Raw genomic sequence first — 18,639 nt, forward strand, 5'->3', positions numbered from 1 at the left:
ATGTACCATATTTTTTTGTTTTCCATTGGTTAGTTGATAGACTTCTAAGTTGATTCCATTTCCCAGCTACTGAGAATATAGCAACAATGAACATGGTTGTCCAAGTGTCTGTGTAGTAAGATATAAATTCCTCTGTGTATATTACTGGGAGTAACATAGCTGGGTCATATGGAAGATCTATTTCTGGTCTTTGAGAAACACCCACACTCATTTCCAGAGTGATAGCATTATATATTAATTTACATACCTATTTTTAAAATTCAAAAAAATTAACCCGGTGGTGGTGGCTCATGCCTTTAATCCCAGTACTTTGGAGGCAAAGGCAGGTAGATCTCTGAGTTCCATCCAGGACAGCCTGGCCTATAGAGTGAGTTCCAGGACAGTCAGGGGTACACAGAGAAATCTTGTCTTGAAAAACCAAAAACTGAACAAACAAACAAAATGAACTAGAGTTCTAACTGGTGTTACTCATGAAAAAAATTCAAAGTACATTGTAAAAATTAAAAATAAAATTAAACAATGCATACAGGAAAAATATGTCTTTTTTTTTCTTGAGAAAGGAAAAGAGTCTTTTGTATAGAAGGCCATTAAATTAGATAATAATAAAAGGTAAATGATAGGCATTATATAAAATTTTATGCTCCTCATGTTAGGACACACTGTTAAGGGGAAAACAGTGTTGAAGTGTTTATAAAACAAACAAACAATCCCCCAAGATGAACAAAACAATTAAGGAGAAACAAAACCTGTGACTGAGGTAAAAACATGAGCTTAAAAAGTACAACTTGAAGACTCACTGGAAAACACCAAGTCATAGAATGAGTCATGTGCAGGACTGAGTTCTCAAATACAGAAAGAGGGAAGACCACACCTATTACTATGAACAGACTCTCCTGATGAAGATATTTCTTAGTGCTCTTTTCATATCTTGATTCCTCAAACTGTCAATAAAGGGATTCAGCATGGGTGTGAACACAGTGTACATCACAGCTACAATGACATCCTTGTTATTAGTGTTATTGGAAGAGGGGAAAAATATAACCCAATAATGGCTCCATAATATAAAGAGGTGAGTTACATGTAGACAAGGCTTTGCAGATTCCCTTGGTGGAAGGAGTTCTCAGGATGGTGGCTCCAATGTGGCCATAAGAGACCAGAATGCATATGAATGGCAGGGTAATGACCAGTGTACCTAAAGGAAGGATGACCAGCTCATTGATGGTGGTGTCTGAGCTGGACAGCTTAAGTAAGGTCATAGAAAAAGTGGTTGGACAGTGTTGTCTCTAAAGAGAGAGAGAGAGAGAGAGAGAGAGAGAGAGAGAGAGAGAGAGAGAGAGAGAAGCAAAGAGAAGAGTGTGCATAAGGCCATTGGCAGAGGGAAATACCCAGGACAGTATCACTAGCAGGACACAGAGGCTCTGGCTCATGATGGCAGAGTAGTGAAAAGGGTGACAGATGGCCACATATCTGTCACAGGCCATGGAGGTGAGAAGGAAGCTGTCAATATACCCAAACAGTAAGAAAAATGTATCTGGGAAACACACCCAGCATATGAGATCGACTGACTGTGTGTCAGCATATTCATGAGCATCTTGGGAGCTGTGACTGATGAGAAAGAGATATCCGTGAAGGCCAAGTGGTGTGTAGAGGTGAGAGTCCAGCCTGATGAACAGGATGATGAGCAGGTTCCCCAGCACTGGTCAGGTACATGGCCAGGAAGAGGGCAGAGTACATGCCTTGGTCCTCTAGCCGGATGGGGAGCCCGAGGAGGATGAACTCAAACATGCTGCTCTGGTTATTCTTCATCATCATCTTTTCTTTAACTAGAGATGAAAAATGATGATATGGAGGAAGCAGAGGTCATTGCATCTATTACAGAATAATAGCATGCCTTTTAACTAACAAGGTTGTACACTCTAACTGGAATATCTTGAGTTTTTTGCCACATTGTTGGGTTAGTGATTGTGTGGCTAAATGTGTTATTTGCCTGTCTAGAAGCCAACTCAAATTGACTTAGAGGGGAAAAAAAAAGAAAGCGCCTGAGTATCAGATTTCTTCAAGTTCAACCAAAAGAGAGGTTAGTCCGTGGGGGAAAAAATCTGAGATTTCAATTGAGAGTGCAAGGCAGAGTCTGTAAGGAACAAATAGAAATCCAGCAAATGATTTCCAATGGCTGGTTGGGCTGGCTTACACTCCCCAACCCACCCTGAGACCTCTGCAATACTTCTCAGCTGTGCTTTATTTTCATTTAGCACAAGAATAACTATTAGGTGTGTGAAGCTCCAAAATACCAGAATCTACAGATTTGATGTGAATAGTACATATAGCAGGCCAATCTTGGGAGTTTCATAAGCTAGTGACACACTGGGATACTCCATCAATTCTTCCTTTTATTCTTCCTTTCCGATCCAACAGTTCAATCTTCCATCACCTGATACAGGAAAAAGGGGGTGTGCAACACGCACTTAAGAATCTTCTGTATAGTCTCTCAGCTCAAGCTGGACCATTCTCATTCAAGCACATAGAATCCCCAGAAATCCTTGATTTTACCAGTCACATCCAGAATCTACCAGAGAAGGGGTTCTTTGTGAATGTATATCTGGAATAAACCAGTAACAAGCTCGCCTTTACAGTGATTCGCAAGCTTGGTTTCTCACTGATGATTTTTAACTAATTTTTTTATGTATTCTAACATTTCTTATAATTTGTAAATATGATAATTCTTCCTCCTTCTCTTTCATATTTGTTGACTTTAGACCTACCTATTGTCACAATCATTTCATATTCAGGAAAGAAAATATCTGAAACAGCTACTAAAATGCAGACTCCATATTCTCTCACAAAATTTTTCACTCTGAATGTGTTAATTTTCGAGAATCACATAATCATCTTGTCCACCATTTTTTGAAGAGTTAACTAAAGATTACAGTAAAATATAAAGAAGTATAAACCATTTTACCTAATTGAAGTATGTTTAAAATTCACATATTACTTATCCTACTATATTAAAAGTCCTCTAAGTGATGCTGTTATGGAGATGGTCCAAGTCAGCAATTAGACTGAATATTCCTGAGGCCAACAGAGGCAGCACCATGTATTGTTTCACATACACCTGAGAAAGATCTTGCTTATATTCTAGCATCACCTGAAGGAAATCTGATTAGACTGATTGTATTAACAACTGAGTAAGACAAATGCCGCGAACATTCTCTGTGACCTGCAAATTCTACTGAAAGTTATACTGAGCAGCAGCACATGGGATCAAAGGTTTAGACACAAGAATGCATCACTGAAATAGCACTTTACATGGCTAAAATTGTAATCCACGTAGTATTTCCCAAAGCAAGGGGAGGAATAAATCATAGTGCTGTGTAGCTAGAGTTTTCCTGCCTTGCCCACAGTCAGGACAAATCTTTGTCACCCGCCAGTCCCACAGCCGCTCAGACCCAACCAAGTAAACACAGAGACTTATATTGCTTACAAACTGTATGGCCGTGGCAGGCTTCTTGCTAACTGTTCTTATATCTTAAATTAATCCATTTCTATAAATCTATACCTTGCCATGTGGCTGGTGGCTTACCAGCGTCTTCACATGCTGCTGGTCATGGCTGCGGCTGCAGTGTCTCTCTGCCTCAGCCTTCTGCTTCCCAGAATTCTCCTCTCTCCTTGTCCCACCTACTTCCTGCCTGGCCACTGGCCAACCAGTGTTTTATTTATTGACCAATCAGAGCAATTTGACATACAGACCGTCCCACAGCACTTCCCCTTTCTTTTTTTTAAAAGGAAGGTTTTAACTTTTACACATCTCCAAAGTCAGCTTGGTATATTTAGGAATTTGAGCGTAGCTTCTATTACTACTTCCTGCTGGAGGGGGGCGCTGTATCTTATGGGGACACAAAGAAAATTTTAGGATCATGGAGTAGTCCGTGAGACCGTATCGTCTGAGCCAGTTGCCTTGAAACGATTCTGGATGCTGGATCATCTGGGCCATGGTGTCATCGGAGACCTTTCAGGTGGTCTTGGCTGGTCAAACCTGATGTATCTTAATCTGGAACAAATCCATAGCCTCTGGCTTTCTGTGGAAACAAAAGCAGAGCCTCCTTTCCAAAGCAACATATCCTTACATCCAAATTTTGAAGTTAAGGTACCTTTAAAACACACATTTTGGCATAACTCAACAGCTTTTGCAATCAAATGTTTCTCTTCAGTTACGAATATCAAAGAGAACATTATCCAGATTCTCTGTGTGGTAGCCATCTTTATGTGGCTTATGTTTTATATTACCTTGAGCCTATTGCTTTAAACTGCAGCCTTCTAAGCCTGAAACGGCGCTGTGGCTGCTGGCTCCGCCCACTTCAGCTTCCCAACAAGGCGGTGGTACCTTTTCCGCCAGCTCTGGGAGCCATCCTGGGTCTATGCTTTTATCCAAGCAGTGTGTAGCCCAGAAACCTCTTTTTGTTTTGTACTAGCAAAGGCTAAATCCACCATGCAGCTTAATGTGCCACTTGCAGAGGCCTCATACCCGCCATACTGCAGATTGAGCACACACGCCAGGAACCCACCAGTAACTCAAACCGGCAGCTGCTGCTCATTTGAGAGAGACAATTAGGAAGCTGTTTTTAGCTCCGTTTTAGAATCTTTTCTCAGGTTTTAGGTGGAAACTCTTGCCCTCTCGTTGGGCGCCATTTGTAGATGTAACCAACCGTCTTATTAAATAAGAAACACAGAAACAATGTAAAAGAGAAAGCCGAGAAGTCAGAGCTCAGAGCTAAAATCTCACCCTTCCTCCTGCTGTCCCAGCTTCGCGAAAAGAGGCCCACTTCCTGTCCGTTCGTTTTTTTAAAGTATGTTGTTCTGCCTTCTCATTGGTTGTAAACCCAAACACATGACTGCCTCGTCACTGTCTGAATGTACAGCCCCCTAGGTCTTAAAGGCATATGTCTCCAATGCTGACTATATCCCTGAACACACAGAGATCTTATGGTATTAAAGGCGTGTGCCACCACCACCACCACACTCTTGCTATGGCTCTAATAGCTCTGACCCTGAACACACAGATATCTATGGGATTAAAGGCGTGTGCCACCACCGCCACACTCTTGCTATGGCTCTAATAGCTCTGACTCCCAGACAACTTTATTTATTAACATACAATCAAAATAATAATTCAGTACAATTAGATTACCACCACAGTGCTGGTGCACAAAAACCTTGCTCTCCTGGCCACACAGCAGAAGCCGAACAGTCGAGAAGCAAGGGCTGTGGTAGGGAAAGCACTCCATTGTAAACTAGCTGAAATCAGAAGATGGCAGAGACCAGCATCCCTGGGGACCACTCTGTAGGAAAGCTGATTCAGGGACAGCTTACGGAGGAGATGAGTAAGATGTCAGGTGGGTGGGTGCTGTTGTGGAGATGGACTACACTTTGTTATGTTACTTATTTCAAAATAATAAAAACTAATGTATCTCAATGAAAATGGTTGTTTGTAATAGTTTGTTATATGTTAATAAGTAACATTTGTAAGTTTTTAAGTTCTTTTGCACACTAACATATGCAATGTGTGCATGTGTGTAGAATAAATTTCTAAAAATGGAATTAGATAGCATTTATATTTATGATTTTGAGATATTGTCCAATTATAAAAAATAAAGAGACAAGGAATTCTATTCTTACATATTCTTTAAAGCAATCTTTAATATAAGAATCTTTCTTATGAAAATTATTTTTTATAAAAAAACATGCTTGGAGAGTACAGAGCAAGGGCATTTGAGGAACAGAGAAAATTCGAGACTATAGTCACATGGAAAAGATATGAATTAGACAACTCTCAGAAAGCCTGCATATATAAGATCTTTTCTGTCACATTAGAAATCATCATTCTGTTCTCAGAAACAGGACCAAGCAAAAGTCTAAGTAAAGATTTTTAGGTGCTTGCCATCTGCTCGTAGTAATTGAAACAGAATCAGTGGGAATTTGAATAGTTATTGCACTAACTTAGGTATAAAATAATTGCCCATTCGATGTAAACTGTTGGAGCACAAAAGAATAAAATTATATTGATTTAGTACAAAATTTGAAAAAATATCCAAGAAGATGATGGGCGTCAAAGAAAAGCAAAGGGATATATGCCCTACTTTTTTATCTCAAAATTAGATATAAAATCAGAGAGAATCTATTTGCATGCAAATTTGCTTTCACCCTACTCTTTCCAATTTTGAATAGATGATTAAGGTAAATTATTCTGTAAGGATCTATCTTTCCTAGTGTGTCATAAAGAAGGGTAGGCCCTAGGGAGAAGTAATGCACATTGCATGCCCATACACATAAGGACATCCAAGTTTGCACAGTTATCCTACTTCTTATAAATTCTATTTCCACTCTGACATGGGCCTTTGATAATAAGCACAGATACCTTATACACAAGATGTGGAGGCTTCTTCCATTTCTTTATGAAATATAGAGAATTTAGTGAAACTGGAAGAGTCTGCAAGGGGCTCGCTCAATGATCCACTGTGAGCAACAGAAGGTTTTCAGCATGCAGCCTGCTGTGACAGATACATGGATACACAGTTGTTTGTGGCCCTGAGAAATCAGTGTTGGTTTTAATCTTTTAGTCAATGATGAGGGCCTGGGAGTGATCCTCTATGCCTGGCTTCTGATTAAGGACAAGCTACATATGATTGCATAATTACCTTAGGCTTCTTCATGACAGAACTGTTTGCTGAAGAAGACACAAAAGATTTCACCTTGGAGGAATTGTGATTATAAGTGCAAGGCAACTAACAGGTGATGAACAAAAGTTATCACTTGCCATTTGAAGGAAAAACTATGGGTTTTGAGTTTCTTTTGCTATGAAAAAATATAAGCAGAAAGACTGGTACTGTGCTTTCTCCCATATGTGAAAACTGAAAGAAAAAGATACCCTGAAAATCAAATACAGTCTACTAGGGAAGAGAGCAGGTCGAGAAATTGAGATGATAAAAGATGTAAACAGAGCAGGTTGACTTCATCAAAGTGCTACGGGTGTGTAGGACAAAGTCACAATGAAACCCATTACTTTGTACATTGATGTGATTCAATATTTTTAATAAAAATACATTTTACACCAATCTGCTTAAAGAAGTGAAGTTAAAAACCCTTGTCTTGAACAGATGCAGTTTCACAAGGACTCAATTTTAAAATGCATTATGGAAAGCAATACATTTGAATGAAGGGCAGAGAAGTATCTTTTTACATTTTAAAAAACACATGACAACCGGTTACTGTACATCCCTGCGTGTGTGAATCAATTCAGATTGCCTAGACTTCCCAAGACCCTGGCAGCTACTGCTCAGCTCACATCTAAAGAGGTTGAACGTCAGGATGCACAGTGTATGTGCAGTCACAATACTCCCTGGAATGCTTTGGAAAGTCTCTCATTATTGTTTCACAAAGCTCCACCTTCCTGGCACTCAGAGATCTACAATAGGGGTTTTATTTACCAATTGAATCAATATTTAAATGTCACAGGCTTTTACAGAAAACTAATCTTGTTTCAATATGTGAACAGGCTCAGACACTTGGAAGAAAAAAAAGTTATTACTTAGTTACCTTCACACAAACACAACTAAAATGGAATGGGAATGGAACAGAGGCTACAAACAGGACAGAGTCAGAGGGAGGTTGGATAAGAGGTAGATGACAGTTAAATGGAAAAATTGCTTCTGATTACATGGTAGGGTGGTAAGTCTGGTAATAAGAAAATACTGTGTGTTTCAAACAGATGAGAAAAGGAATTCTGAGTATTTCCATCATAAGCATATGAAAAATGAGGAATTAAACATAATTGTCATGATTTGAACATATGAACTGTATACATGTATAAAAACAATACATGGTACTGAGTAACCACACACCATCTGCTGCCAATTAAATTTAAAAATAACAAGTGGAAATTAATTAAAACAAAAGCATAGCTACTTTTAAATTAAAGTTATTCAAAAATGAACACTAGCTAAATTATAAAATTAAATGCAAATAACAGCATGAATTAGTCAATCTGAAGAAATATTAGCATTTTTAAGAAAGAAAAAAGAAAAAGTCTTTACTACTTAAGGGCTTTAACATATCAAAAAACAATGAAAGCAGTGAAGACATGAAATCACAATTGTGGGAAAGGGTTCTATATGAATAGGGAGAATGTGTGGATATGTATGTGAAGATAATCTGTGCAGGACTATCAGGATCAACAAGACAAACAAAGAAAGGAAGGAAAAGAATAGGAAGATTTTAAACTACATACATGGTAAAGTGTGCCTAAAAAGACAATGCCCCAAATCACTAACAAACAGCTTTTCCCAGAGGAGAGGACACATGTAGAGAGTGGGGAGATCTCAACTCCCCTTAGTGAAGCAGAAAAAGCTAATCACATGGAAAAAGTTGCTCTTGCAAGCATATTCTTCAAAGCTCCTTTCATATCCCTATTCCTCAGACTGTAGATAAAGGGATTCAGCATGGGTGTGACCATAGTGTACAACACAGCCACAATGACATCCTTGTCATTAGTGTTGTTAGATGAGGGGACAAAATATAGCCCAATAATGGCTCCATAGTACAGACAAACCACAGAGAGGTGAGAGCCACATGTGGACAAGGCTTTGCAGATTCCTTTGACGGAGGGAGTTCTCAGGATGGTGGCTCCAATGCGGCCGTAAGAGACCAGGATGCATATGAACGGCACAGTGATGACTAGTGATCCCACAATGAGGATGACCAGCTCATTGATGGAGGTGTCTGAGCTAGACAACTTAATTAAAGCAGAGAGATCACAGAAGAAGTGGTGGAGAGTGTTACCTCTAAAGAAAGAGAGATGAGCTAGGAGGACAGTGTGAACAAGGGCACCAGCAAAGGATAAGAACCAGGATGCGATGACTAGTAAGATACAGACACTCTGACTCATGATTCTGGTGTAGTGGAGAGGGTGGCAGATGGCCACATACCTGTCATAGGCCATAGAGGTCAGAAGAAAGCTGTCAAGATCTGCAAAAAATAGGAAAAAATACACTTGGGAAATGCACCCAGCATATGAGATGGACTGACTGTGTGTCAGCATATTCATGAGCATCTTTGGAGATGTGACTGATGAGAAAGAGATATCTGTGAAGGCCAAGTGGCTAAGGAAGAAGTACATGGGGGTGTGGAGGTGAGAGTCCAGCCTGATGAGCAGGATGATGAGCAGGTTCCCCAGTACTGTTATCAGATACAAGGCCAGGAACAGGGCAGAGTACATGCCTTGGTCCTCTGGCCGGATGGGGAGCCCCAGGAGGATGAACTCAGATGCACTACTCTGATTTCTTGTGCTCCTCATCTTCTACTGAAAATGAAAAAGACATGGAAATGTGAGAACAGGAAATATTATGATTAGGGCACAGTGAAAGCAATGTTTTTAATTAGTGTATTCACTTTACCTGAAATTCTCAAACTTTTGAACACTAATGGGAAGTTGGAGACTTAGAAATCAGTTCAACATGTTTTGAAGAACTTGAAAATATCATAACAATTATCAGATAAGAAACGATCAGCTTTGAGAAGTCTCAGAATCCCAAATAGAATTCTGAGATAGGGAATGAAGTGAAAGGTCAGATCAGCCATTAATTGATAGCAAAGCTAGTCAATAATTTATAATAGTTTGCTAGCCTCTTGACCCTCTTCACAGCTTTAGAGGCATATTGGCTAATGTTTTGTATCTGGGGCTGTATTGAAATTGAAAGAACTGAAAGGCAGCTATAAAGCTGCAATATATAATTTAGAGACCTAAAGGCACAGATCTATATCAATGACTTGAAATATCATATGACATGTCTTCTACACACCCTTCACACCTTCCCGATTCTAACATCTCCAGTGGTCTGACTCTCTTTCTAAAGAAGTCCTCATGGAATATGTATAAAAAGTCTCTGTCTCCTTCAAGTTTTCTTGTGTGTTCTCTCAATCAAAACCTCATTTTGCTTTTTCAGGTTTTGTAGGATAACAGTAAATATTTAATTGCACTAGCCACATCTGGACTCTGCCAAGAAATCACTTTTTCCCTGTCTAATGTATTCCAATAACCTCCATTTTCACTGGTCTTAATCCAGATTTATTTTGCTAATGACTCTTAAATGATATTCTTTGTTGCATTTCTATCATTTCATTTATTATTTTCCCCTCTTTACCATTTGAAAACAGAACTGTTCATGTGAACATTCACAAAATAATAGTAAATAAAACATACTAATCTGTCTATTAAAACATAGATCCACATTTCATAAATAAAATCAATCTAAATATCTTCATGTTTGAAAGCTCAATTTGAACTATTGACTCATAGGGGAAGGGGAATTAAAGTTTTTGTTACTATTCCAATTCTGCCACCTTTATCGAAATGATCTTTAAAATCTCTACATTTTCCAGGCCACTCTATAAATACTCTAGTGTGATTTTCCCCCAGGATTAATTATTCATTCAGTTTTATCATTGATCATTACATCTGTAAAAATCAGCTTTTCACAATTAGCAATATTATGGACATCGAGTTTCATTATTTTTGCAATTTCCAGTATTACAACAAAAATCATTATTAAATACCTTTTTACATAAGCATATATGACAATTCCCTGAAGTAGAATTAAGGGTCTATAAATTTGCATGATTTTGATAGACAGCTAAACACAGGAGGCTGCAGTTGGTGGGGAAGGCTATTCTCACATGTTCTGTGAATGAAATCATGATAGTTGAGTGTTTGGAGAGGGCAGGGCTTGGGCATTGGGGGAATAGAGGAGATTCAAGACCATGGTAAGTCTGGTAAAGTCTATGGATTATTATTGAAGAACAGAGATACATAAGGCTGTTTATGCTATAATAGAAAGTTTCAATTCTCCACTCAAAGTATTAGTATATGCAAGGAAAGTTTTGAGTAAAGAAGTACCTGAATGCTTTTAGTATTATACTATTTAGTCAGCAGAAATGGGGTTACAGCAAAACCAGGTATCAGAAGGAGCTGAACAGGAGGCTGTTGCCACAGTTGAGATACAATATATTCACTGCATATACCTGAGTTTGTCAGTGGAGATGCATACAGTTACAGAAATTTGGAATAAAATTTGGAAGAAACTTAGCATGACTTGATGGAGGTTAAAGACATACAAAGAAACTGTGCACACACACACCTCTTCTTCTCCTGAATTAGGCGCTATATGAGTTTGAGATGAATTGTTCTCCATGGGGCTACTGTGCTATCCTCTCCTCTCAAACTTTAGATAGACACTCTATTCATGATAAGTAACTACGAGAAATACGGTGTGCTGAGGAAGAGCCTAGAGAGAGTAGGACACAACGCACACACTCAAACACTCAATCACTGAGGGCAAATTCTCCCCCTGCTTTGGCATGGCTCCCTTAGATGATAAACACAGATACCTTCAACTTCAAGGCACGAGAAAATCCCTCCATTTCTCTCTAGGAGGCCTGGGAGACAGTGTAATAAGTATGATCTCTAAGGGACAAAAGGTTCCATGGTGGCAGTCAGAATCCTCATCAGCTCAGAACAAAACAAAGTTAGATATACCAATGAACATATGCCTGCAGCTCTTGAGAATTTGGCATGAATTCTACTTTTACAAAAGATAGAGAGGATCCCAGGGGATAACACTGCCATCATGAGTCTAAATTAAAGCCACGGTATAATTGCTGCTTTTCCATTGCCTCCTTGGGGAAACAACTACTTGTTGAAGAAGTAAAAGAGAGTTTGCTCAGCTTTTGAGGAATAAAGCTGATAGTAACAAGGAAGCCTGTAGTAACTTTGAGGGCCACAAAACTTTTAGCATCTTATTTATCTTGGGTGAAGCAAACTAAGAGGTGGCTGAGTGTGGTAACCAAGTTCAGAATCCCACGACACTGCAAAGGGACACAAGTACACTTATATCATCATTCTGAAGGGAAAGGTAAGGAGCTCATATCTCACCATCACTCAGAACATGAAGAACAGCCTGGTTCCAAAATCAGTGGGGTTGGTGTTACATGGATGCAGTTTTCACATGTCTAGAAGACTGCCACCAGTACAACTCTCCACTCAGTCCCCTACAAAATTCATTCCAAATCAATCCTTATATCCCCAGTTCATAACAACAGAAACATGGAAATCTAAGTTCAACAATGTGTGGTATTTTTATTCAAACAAAATGTTTTTATTCATTCTTTGAGAATTTCATAATCCACACAATATTTTGATTGCATTAGTGTCCTTGCCCCTTGCTCTGGCTCCTCTGCCCTAACTCTCCCAGATTCACTCCCATCCCTTCCAAATTTCTGTCCTCTGCTTTTATTATTTTTTTTTTATTATTTAAGACCTTTATTAACAGGTGCTTGCCATTTGTTGATTTTTTAAAAAAAAAAATCAAGTTGCAAACTTTTATTACAAATTAAAAATGAAGTTCTTAAAAATCTCAACTTGACCAGATATGAAACAATTTAAAAACCATTAAAGGTGTATTGAGAAAAACCTTTTAAAACACACACACACACACACACACACACACACACACACACACACACACACACACATTTGTCATTACCAAAAAGAGACATCTTTAGGTAAAAATAATAAAAACCCCATGCTGCATAAATAATGCAGATAGTTCTAGTGTATCTGGTCAACGGGCAAAAAGCAAGCACTTAAGGTCTTCAGCTCCAATCTTTGTTGATTTCTTATTGCTGGAATTTCATATCATTTCTTCTTGTTGAATGACCAAACCGGATGATGGTAGAGATGATAAACAGGCATTTACTCAGCCCCGCCCTGCTCAGTCCTGGGAGCAGACGAATTCTCAGCTGGAGGATCGGCTGCTTTTGTCTCTGCCGTCTTGTGGTTTAGGGTCCTCCGGGCGTCTGTGTCGGTAATCGAAGTTGTGGCAGTACCAACGTTGAGGTGGGTGCTGACCTTGGGTCTCATCTCCTTGATTTTCCTTGTCTTCTTCATTGCCATCCTCTCTAGGCTGTCTTTGGCAAAGAGGGAACCTTGCGGAATCGTGGTCTGTAGCCCCGATACATATTCTATCTCACTGGTCTGCCTTGCCCTCCTGCACCCTGGTTGTCAGCACCCTCCATCACTTCTCCTTGCACAGGAGGGTTGGAATACTGTGGTCGACGCCCATAGGGTCTCAAGTAGTAAGGTGGGAACCTTCACCTGTGATAGGGCCAGTGTTGTTGGGCTTGGCCTTCAGGAGTGCTTTCTGATCCCTTGCTCTTTTCCCCACTCTCACTATTCTGGTAATTTTGCTGGTAATTGCGTGGAGGACCCTTACGACGTGGATAGCATCTATAATGGTTACGGTCTGTAGCTAGAGTTTTCCTGCCTTGCCCACAGTCAGGACAAATCTTTGTCACCAGCCAGTCCCACAGCCGCTCAGACCCAACCAAGTAAACACAGAGACTTATATTGCTTACAAACTGTATGGCCGTGGCAGGCTTCTTTCTAACTGTTCTTATAGCTTAAATTAATCCATTTCTATAATTCTATACCTTGCCATGTGGCTCATGGCTTACTGGCGTCTTCACATGCTGCTTGTCCTGGCAGCGGCTGTCAGTGACTCATGACTCAGCCTTCCTGTTCTCTCCTTTCTCCTCTCTGTTAGTCCCGCCTATACTCCCTGCCTAGCCATGGGCCAATCAGTGTTTTATTTATTAACCAATCAGAGCAACACATTTGCCATACAGAACATCCCACAGCAACGGTCTGCTGCGTATTTACTGCCTTGAACTGGAACTCCACCAGGTCCTGTACCATTTGCTGCCTCCGCACCCTTTTCTGCTTCAACAACATCAAACTCCGCAGTCTCTCCATCTCCTACACTGCAAAGGTACTTCCTGGGGTTATTCTTCTTTGTGGCAGTCTGGTGTACAAATACGTCTTCCTTGGTGTCATTGCTGTCGATGAAACCGTATTCGTTCCTTACATTGAACCATTTTACTGTTCCCAAAACCTTCGTTGTGATGACCTTCTTATCCCCGCCAGCAGGTGCCGCCGATGTGAGGCCACCCGGGCTGCCACTCCCTGCAGAGCCGGGCTTGGTGTCAGCAGTGCTGAGGGCAGGGACGGGGGCGGCGGGCGGCTGCTGGGTCTCCATCTCACTTCTCATGGTTGCGGCTCCTCCCAGTGTGTGATGGTGACTAGGCCGGCAGTGGTGAGGCTCTCAGGTCTCTGGAGTCCGCTCTCTGATCCTGCTACCAATCGAACTCTGCTTTTATTATTTTTATAACCCAGGTCAAGTTTATGTTGTCCACAAACTCCCAGGGTTGGCAACATCCACTGGAGCTTAGTGGAACAGCAGAAGCCACACCCTTAAAGAAAAGTTACTCACCCTCCCCCAGAAGCCATCAACTATCAATAGCTCCTCATGGGACTCATGACATAATAAATTTGGGGAAGCAATTACAGGCCATAACAATCATCTGTTGGGGGATGGTAATCATTGAAGAGAGACCTGTAACAATAAAGCAAAAAAATTTATGTATGTCTTGTTTTAATGGAATTTGTGTCCTGTACTGAAAGATATTTGTTGAATCCCTAAACTTTTCTGTTCTTTCATTTGTTTGGGTATGAAATGTCCCCACAAAGACTCATATTTAAGGCTAAGTCTTCCACTTGCTGATCCAATGATTAAGAGATAATTGCGTCTTAATGGCCCTGAGACAATTAGTGAATGAAATATTAACTTGAATAAACTTTAGAAAGTAAGAGAAAGTGTAGTTGGGACAAAATCAGAAGAATCGTGTTGTGGAATATTAGTTGAAGATATGTTACATTGTTTATGCTGGGGAACATTTATTTGATGATGCAAAGATCTGTTGCGTTCTTTTTGTTGCATTTGTTTAACTCTGTGAAGCTGTGTTACTTTGCCTGTCTAAAATACATGATTTGTCTAATAAAAAACTGAATGGCCAATAGCAAGGCAGGAGAAAGGTTAGGCAGGGCTGGCGTGCAAAGAGAATAAATGGAAGGAGAAAAAGGAGAAGATCTAGAAGCAAGAGAAGACGGAGGAGGACCTTGGGGAGCCATCCACTCAGCCACACAACAAGACCCAGAATAAAAGGTGAAGAAACATAAAAGCCCGGAGACTAGAGGTAGATGGAATAATTTTAGTTAAGAAAAGCTGGCTAGAAACAGGCCAAACTAAGGTCACCAGGCATTCATAAGTAATAATAAAACTCCATGTGATTTCTTTGGGAACTGGGTGGTGGGCTATCCAAAGAGAAAAGAACAAAAAAATATTGGTGCCCAATGTAGGACTTGAATATCCACCTTGGTAGAGCCCAAGAAATTGGGAGGGGGGAGATATGGCTCCTTTAAGAAACCCTGCCTTACAGCAGAGCACTTAAACAACCTTTTCCATGCTAAATAGAAACAAAAATCTAAGTTAAAAAAATGCCTGCCACAGTGCAAGGCACTGGCATTCCATAGCTAGGGGATCGAATGTAGTCTGGGTCAAACACACCTCCAACCAGGCTGTGAGCTTTAGGCTTGGCTTCCACTGACTGAGAAGTGGGTGCAGCCAGCTGTGAGAGCAGCACAGGGGACCTGCTGTAGCTTAGCAGTTAAAGGCTAAACGGTATGCAACCAACGTGGTCCAGATGGGAAAAAACTCTACAATGTGCGCAGGCTTAAGAAAGAAAGAATATGGGTATAAAAGGTCATAGGAAGAAATAAGTAGTTTAAAAATAATAAAAGAGAGAGTAAAAGTAATATAAAGAAAAAAGTCACATAAGATGGGAAATATATAAGAATTCTGGACCTTGTATGTTATTTATTGTGTGATTTTTTAAGTTTTTGCTGATAAGCAAAAGACAACTGCTAAGAGACATGGGATTGAAAGAGGGACTGATGAAATAAAAGAGCCTATATACTTTAGGAATGCCTTGACATTAAAATGGGAGTTAAAAATTTGTCAACTGGAATTTAAAGATGGTTTATATTTTTGGTTGTGAGCCTAGCCTTTAACGGCTAAGCTATCCCTCCAGCTCTAAAGATGGTTTAGAGAAGAGGTTTTGCTGGTATTTCCACAGGAAAGGAGAGGCTGTGGATTCCTTCTAGGTTAATATGGATCAAGTTTGATCAAGGGAGACCTCCTAAATGTTGACAGATGATATATATGAACAAAGGTTACCACTGGTCTTCCCAGGACTTGGCCATTATCTCAAATTTCTCAAATACACCTAAAGATGCCTTCACTGACAGACAACAGGAAGCAGTCTGGATAACATGAGTCCCACATTCCCAAGAGATGAGATGGGTGGTCTTTTGTTATTTGGTGGGCTATGGATGTTTGTTATCATTTAGGGGAATATAGAAATATAGGATAAAAAGAAAACTACTAATCTTGATATTTTGCATTGGCATGGATTTTGGTATATTAATATAAATTAAAATTATTATTCTTATACTGTATATATGTCTCTACTCTTGTTTGGAGTATTGTGTTTATGCAGCATGTTTAAAAATGCAATGTATAATTAAGAAATGAGCTTAGTAGTTAATCTAGAATGATCAAACTTGTAATCATATTAGATATGTTTTCAAGGTTAAACAGGTATATTTTGGAAATATTGATGATCTTCAAACACTTTAAAGACCTACATAATATGTAATTTTAAATGTTTTGTTAACATATGGCTTTTCATGACACTAAAATATCTGCTGGCAGCACTAGTTTACTTCATAAAAAGATGATGGTCATCAAAGAAACTCCATATGGAATTTGCTTTCAATGTGGCAAGGCTAGCCATTTAGGCAAGAAACTGCTTTGCCTTGACTGCTGACAGTTTGATATATAGGCTATATATGCAGGGTCCTCAAGAAAGTGACTGCTGAACTTTGCCAAAACAAGGCAGGACAGTCCTTCAAAATTTCTGCCTGTAGGCTGAAGATAGATGCCCCAATGCTGCAGAGGAATTTTGGATGAATGTTGTATATTTTGTTTGTGTTTTAACAAACAAAGCTTGCTTGAAGTTAGAGGACAAAACTAGACACTAGTTAACCATAGAGGTCTGGAGGTCTGTGCAGAGAGGAACAGGAAGTGATAAGGCAGGACAGAGGTGGGGTCTTGGCCCTTTTGAACTGGAAGAATGGAAGAGAAAGGAAGTGACTGTGGCTGCTCTCCTGCTTCTCTGATCGTTCAGATCTTATCCCAATATCTGATTCCTGGTTTTTATTGATAAGACTAATTAGATTTATGTTTCATCTGTCATCCAACTTTTGGGGCATGAATTCACACTAACAAAAAAAGCCACTTGCACATGCCAAAGCTACACATGGGAACTGTGTCTGATATAATCACCACACCACCAGCTGGCTTTTCCTTTCTTTCCCAAGCCCTCTGAGCAAGTCTAGAATTTTTCTGTTGCAGCCTCTCTACAGCAAATGCCACAAATGCTTGGGCTCCAAACGCCACCTGAGTCAGCCCCTCACCACCAGCCAGCTCTGCCTTCAGGCAGCTCTGTGCTTTCACTTCCTGCTGGTCACACATGCCTCTTTCACACATTCCCCCATGCAGATGGCTGACTCTTTGGCTCCTTTCCCCCCATAGGTTTTGGGTTTTCCCTGGACCCCCTCCTCAGGCTGCTGACATGCAATCAGGCACAGCTGTCCTCAGCCATACTGTGCACCACCTGTGTTCTCTGTTCAGATGTGCTACACAGCAGTAGTAAGCCTCACACTTTACCATCATCATAAGTATGGTGAGTCAGTTGGGAATTCTTAAAGTGGAGAATTAGTTTTAATGGACAGAGAGAGAGAGAGAGAGAGAGAGAGAGAGAGAGAGAGAGAGAGAGATTACCATGTTAAAAAAAAGGGGGAAATAGTATTACAATGGAAGGAGTTAGTTCTCTGTGGTTATACAATGGATGGTTTGAAAATAGAACAATTAAATAAGGGGATAATTGACTTAGTTGGGAGACATTAAATGATTATGACCCACAATTGGAATAATACCTCAAGAACTGAGTAATTTATTTCAAACTTTACAAGGTGATAAGGACTTAAATAGTTCAAGAAAATTATCAGCTAAGGCTAAGAAAGAATTGGCTCTGGTAGATAGGGAATGAGAAGATGCACATGTTTGGATCCATAGTTTTATTGCATTCTTGTTATTTTACCTTCTAAGCATCCCCCTACAAGAATTTTAATACAGAGAGAAAATAATATCTTAGAATGGATATTTTTTACCAGACAGAGTGAAAAATTAAAGACCTATGTAGAAAAGGTTTCTGAGTTGATTCTAAAAGGAAAATTGAGATTTCATCAATTAGTAGGAACAGACCCAGCAGAAATTGTAGTACCTTTTACTAATGCTGAAATTTCCTCTTTATGGCCAGAAAAATGAACATTGGCAAAGAGCTTGAAGTAATTTTTTAGGAGATATTAACAACAAATGTACCCAAAGCCATAGAATTCTGCTTATAAAGAGAACTAACTGGGTCCTTCCTCACATTGTACAGAGAACACAAATTTCTGGAGGCCCTACATTCTATACTCATGCAAAAAAATCAGAAAAGGCAGGTTATAACTCAGGAAATTTGAATAAAGTGCCTCAAAGCCCTTATAATTCTGTTCAAAAGTGAGGATTATAT

The 18,639-nt window shown here is 39.7% G+C and overlaps 1 protein-coding gene and 2 pseudogenes across 1 annotated transcript; all 3 read right to left on the bottom strand.

Moving 5' to 3' along the window:
- Nucleotides 1–877: 877 nt before the first annotated feature.
- Nucleotides 878–1,809, bottom strand: LOC102902881 (olfactory receptor 1J21-like; annotated as a pseudogene).
- A 5,251-nt stretch (nucleotides 1,810–7,060) lies between these two features.
- Nucleotides 7,061–11,605, bottom strand: LOC102925349 (olfactory receptor 1J21-like). The gene is made up of 2 exons (XM_076568619.1): nucleotides 11,437–11,605; nucleotides 7,061–9,352 (listed from the first exon to the last, which is right to left on the bottom strand). The coding sequence occupies exon 2, from the start codon at nucleotides 9,344–9,346 to the stop codon at nucleotides 8,405–8,407; it is 942 nt and encodes a 313-aa protein (XP_076424734.1). The 5' UTR covers nucleotides 9,347–9,352; nucleotides 11,437–11,605; the 3' UTR covers nucleotides 7,061–8,404.
- Nucleotides 11,606–12,799: 1,194 nt separating this feature from the next.
- LOC102925046 (Y-box-binding protein 1-like) lies at nucleotides 12,800–14,153 on the bottom strand (annotated as a pseudogene).
- Between the last annotated feature and the right edge of the window lie 4,486 nt (nucleotides 14,154–18,639).

The sequence above is a fragment of the Peromyscus maniculatus genome, chromosome 4 (genome assembly GCF_049852395.1).
Source record: "Peromyscus maniculatus bairdii isolate BWxNUB_F1_BW_parent chromosome 4, HU_Pman_BW_mat_3.1, whole genome shotgun sequence".
NCBI lineage: Eukaryota > Metazoa > Chordata > Mammalia > Rodentia > Cricetidae > Peromyscus > Peromyscus maniculatus.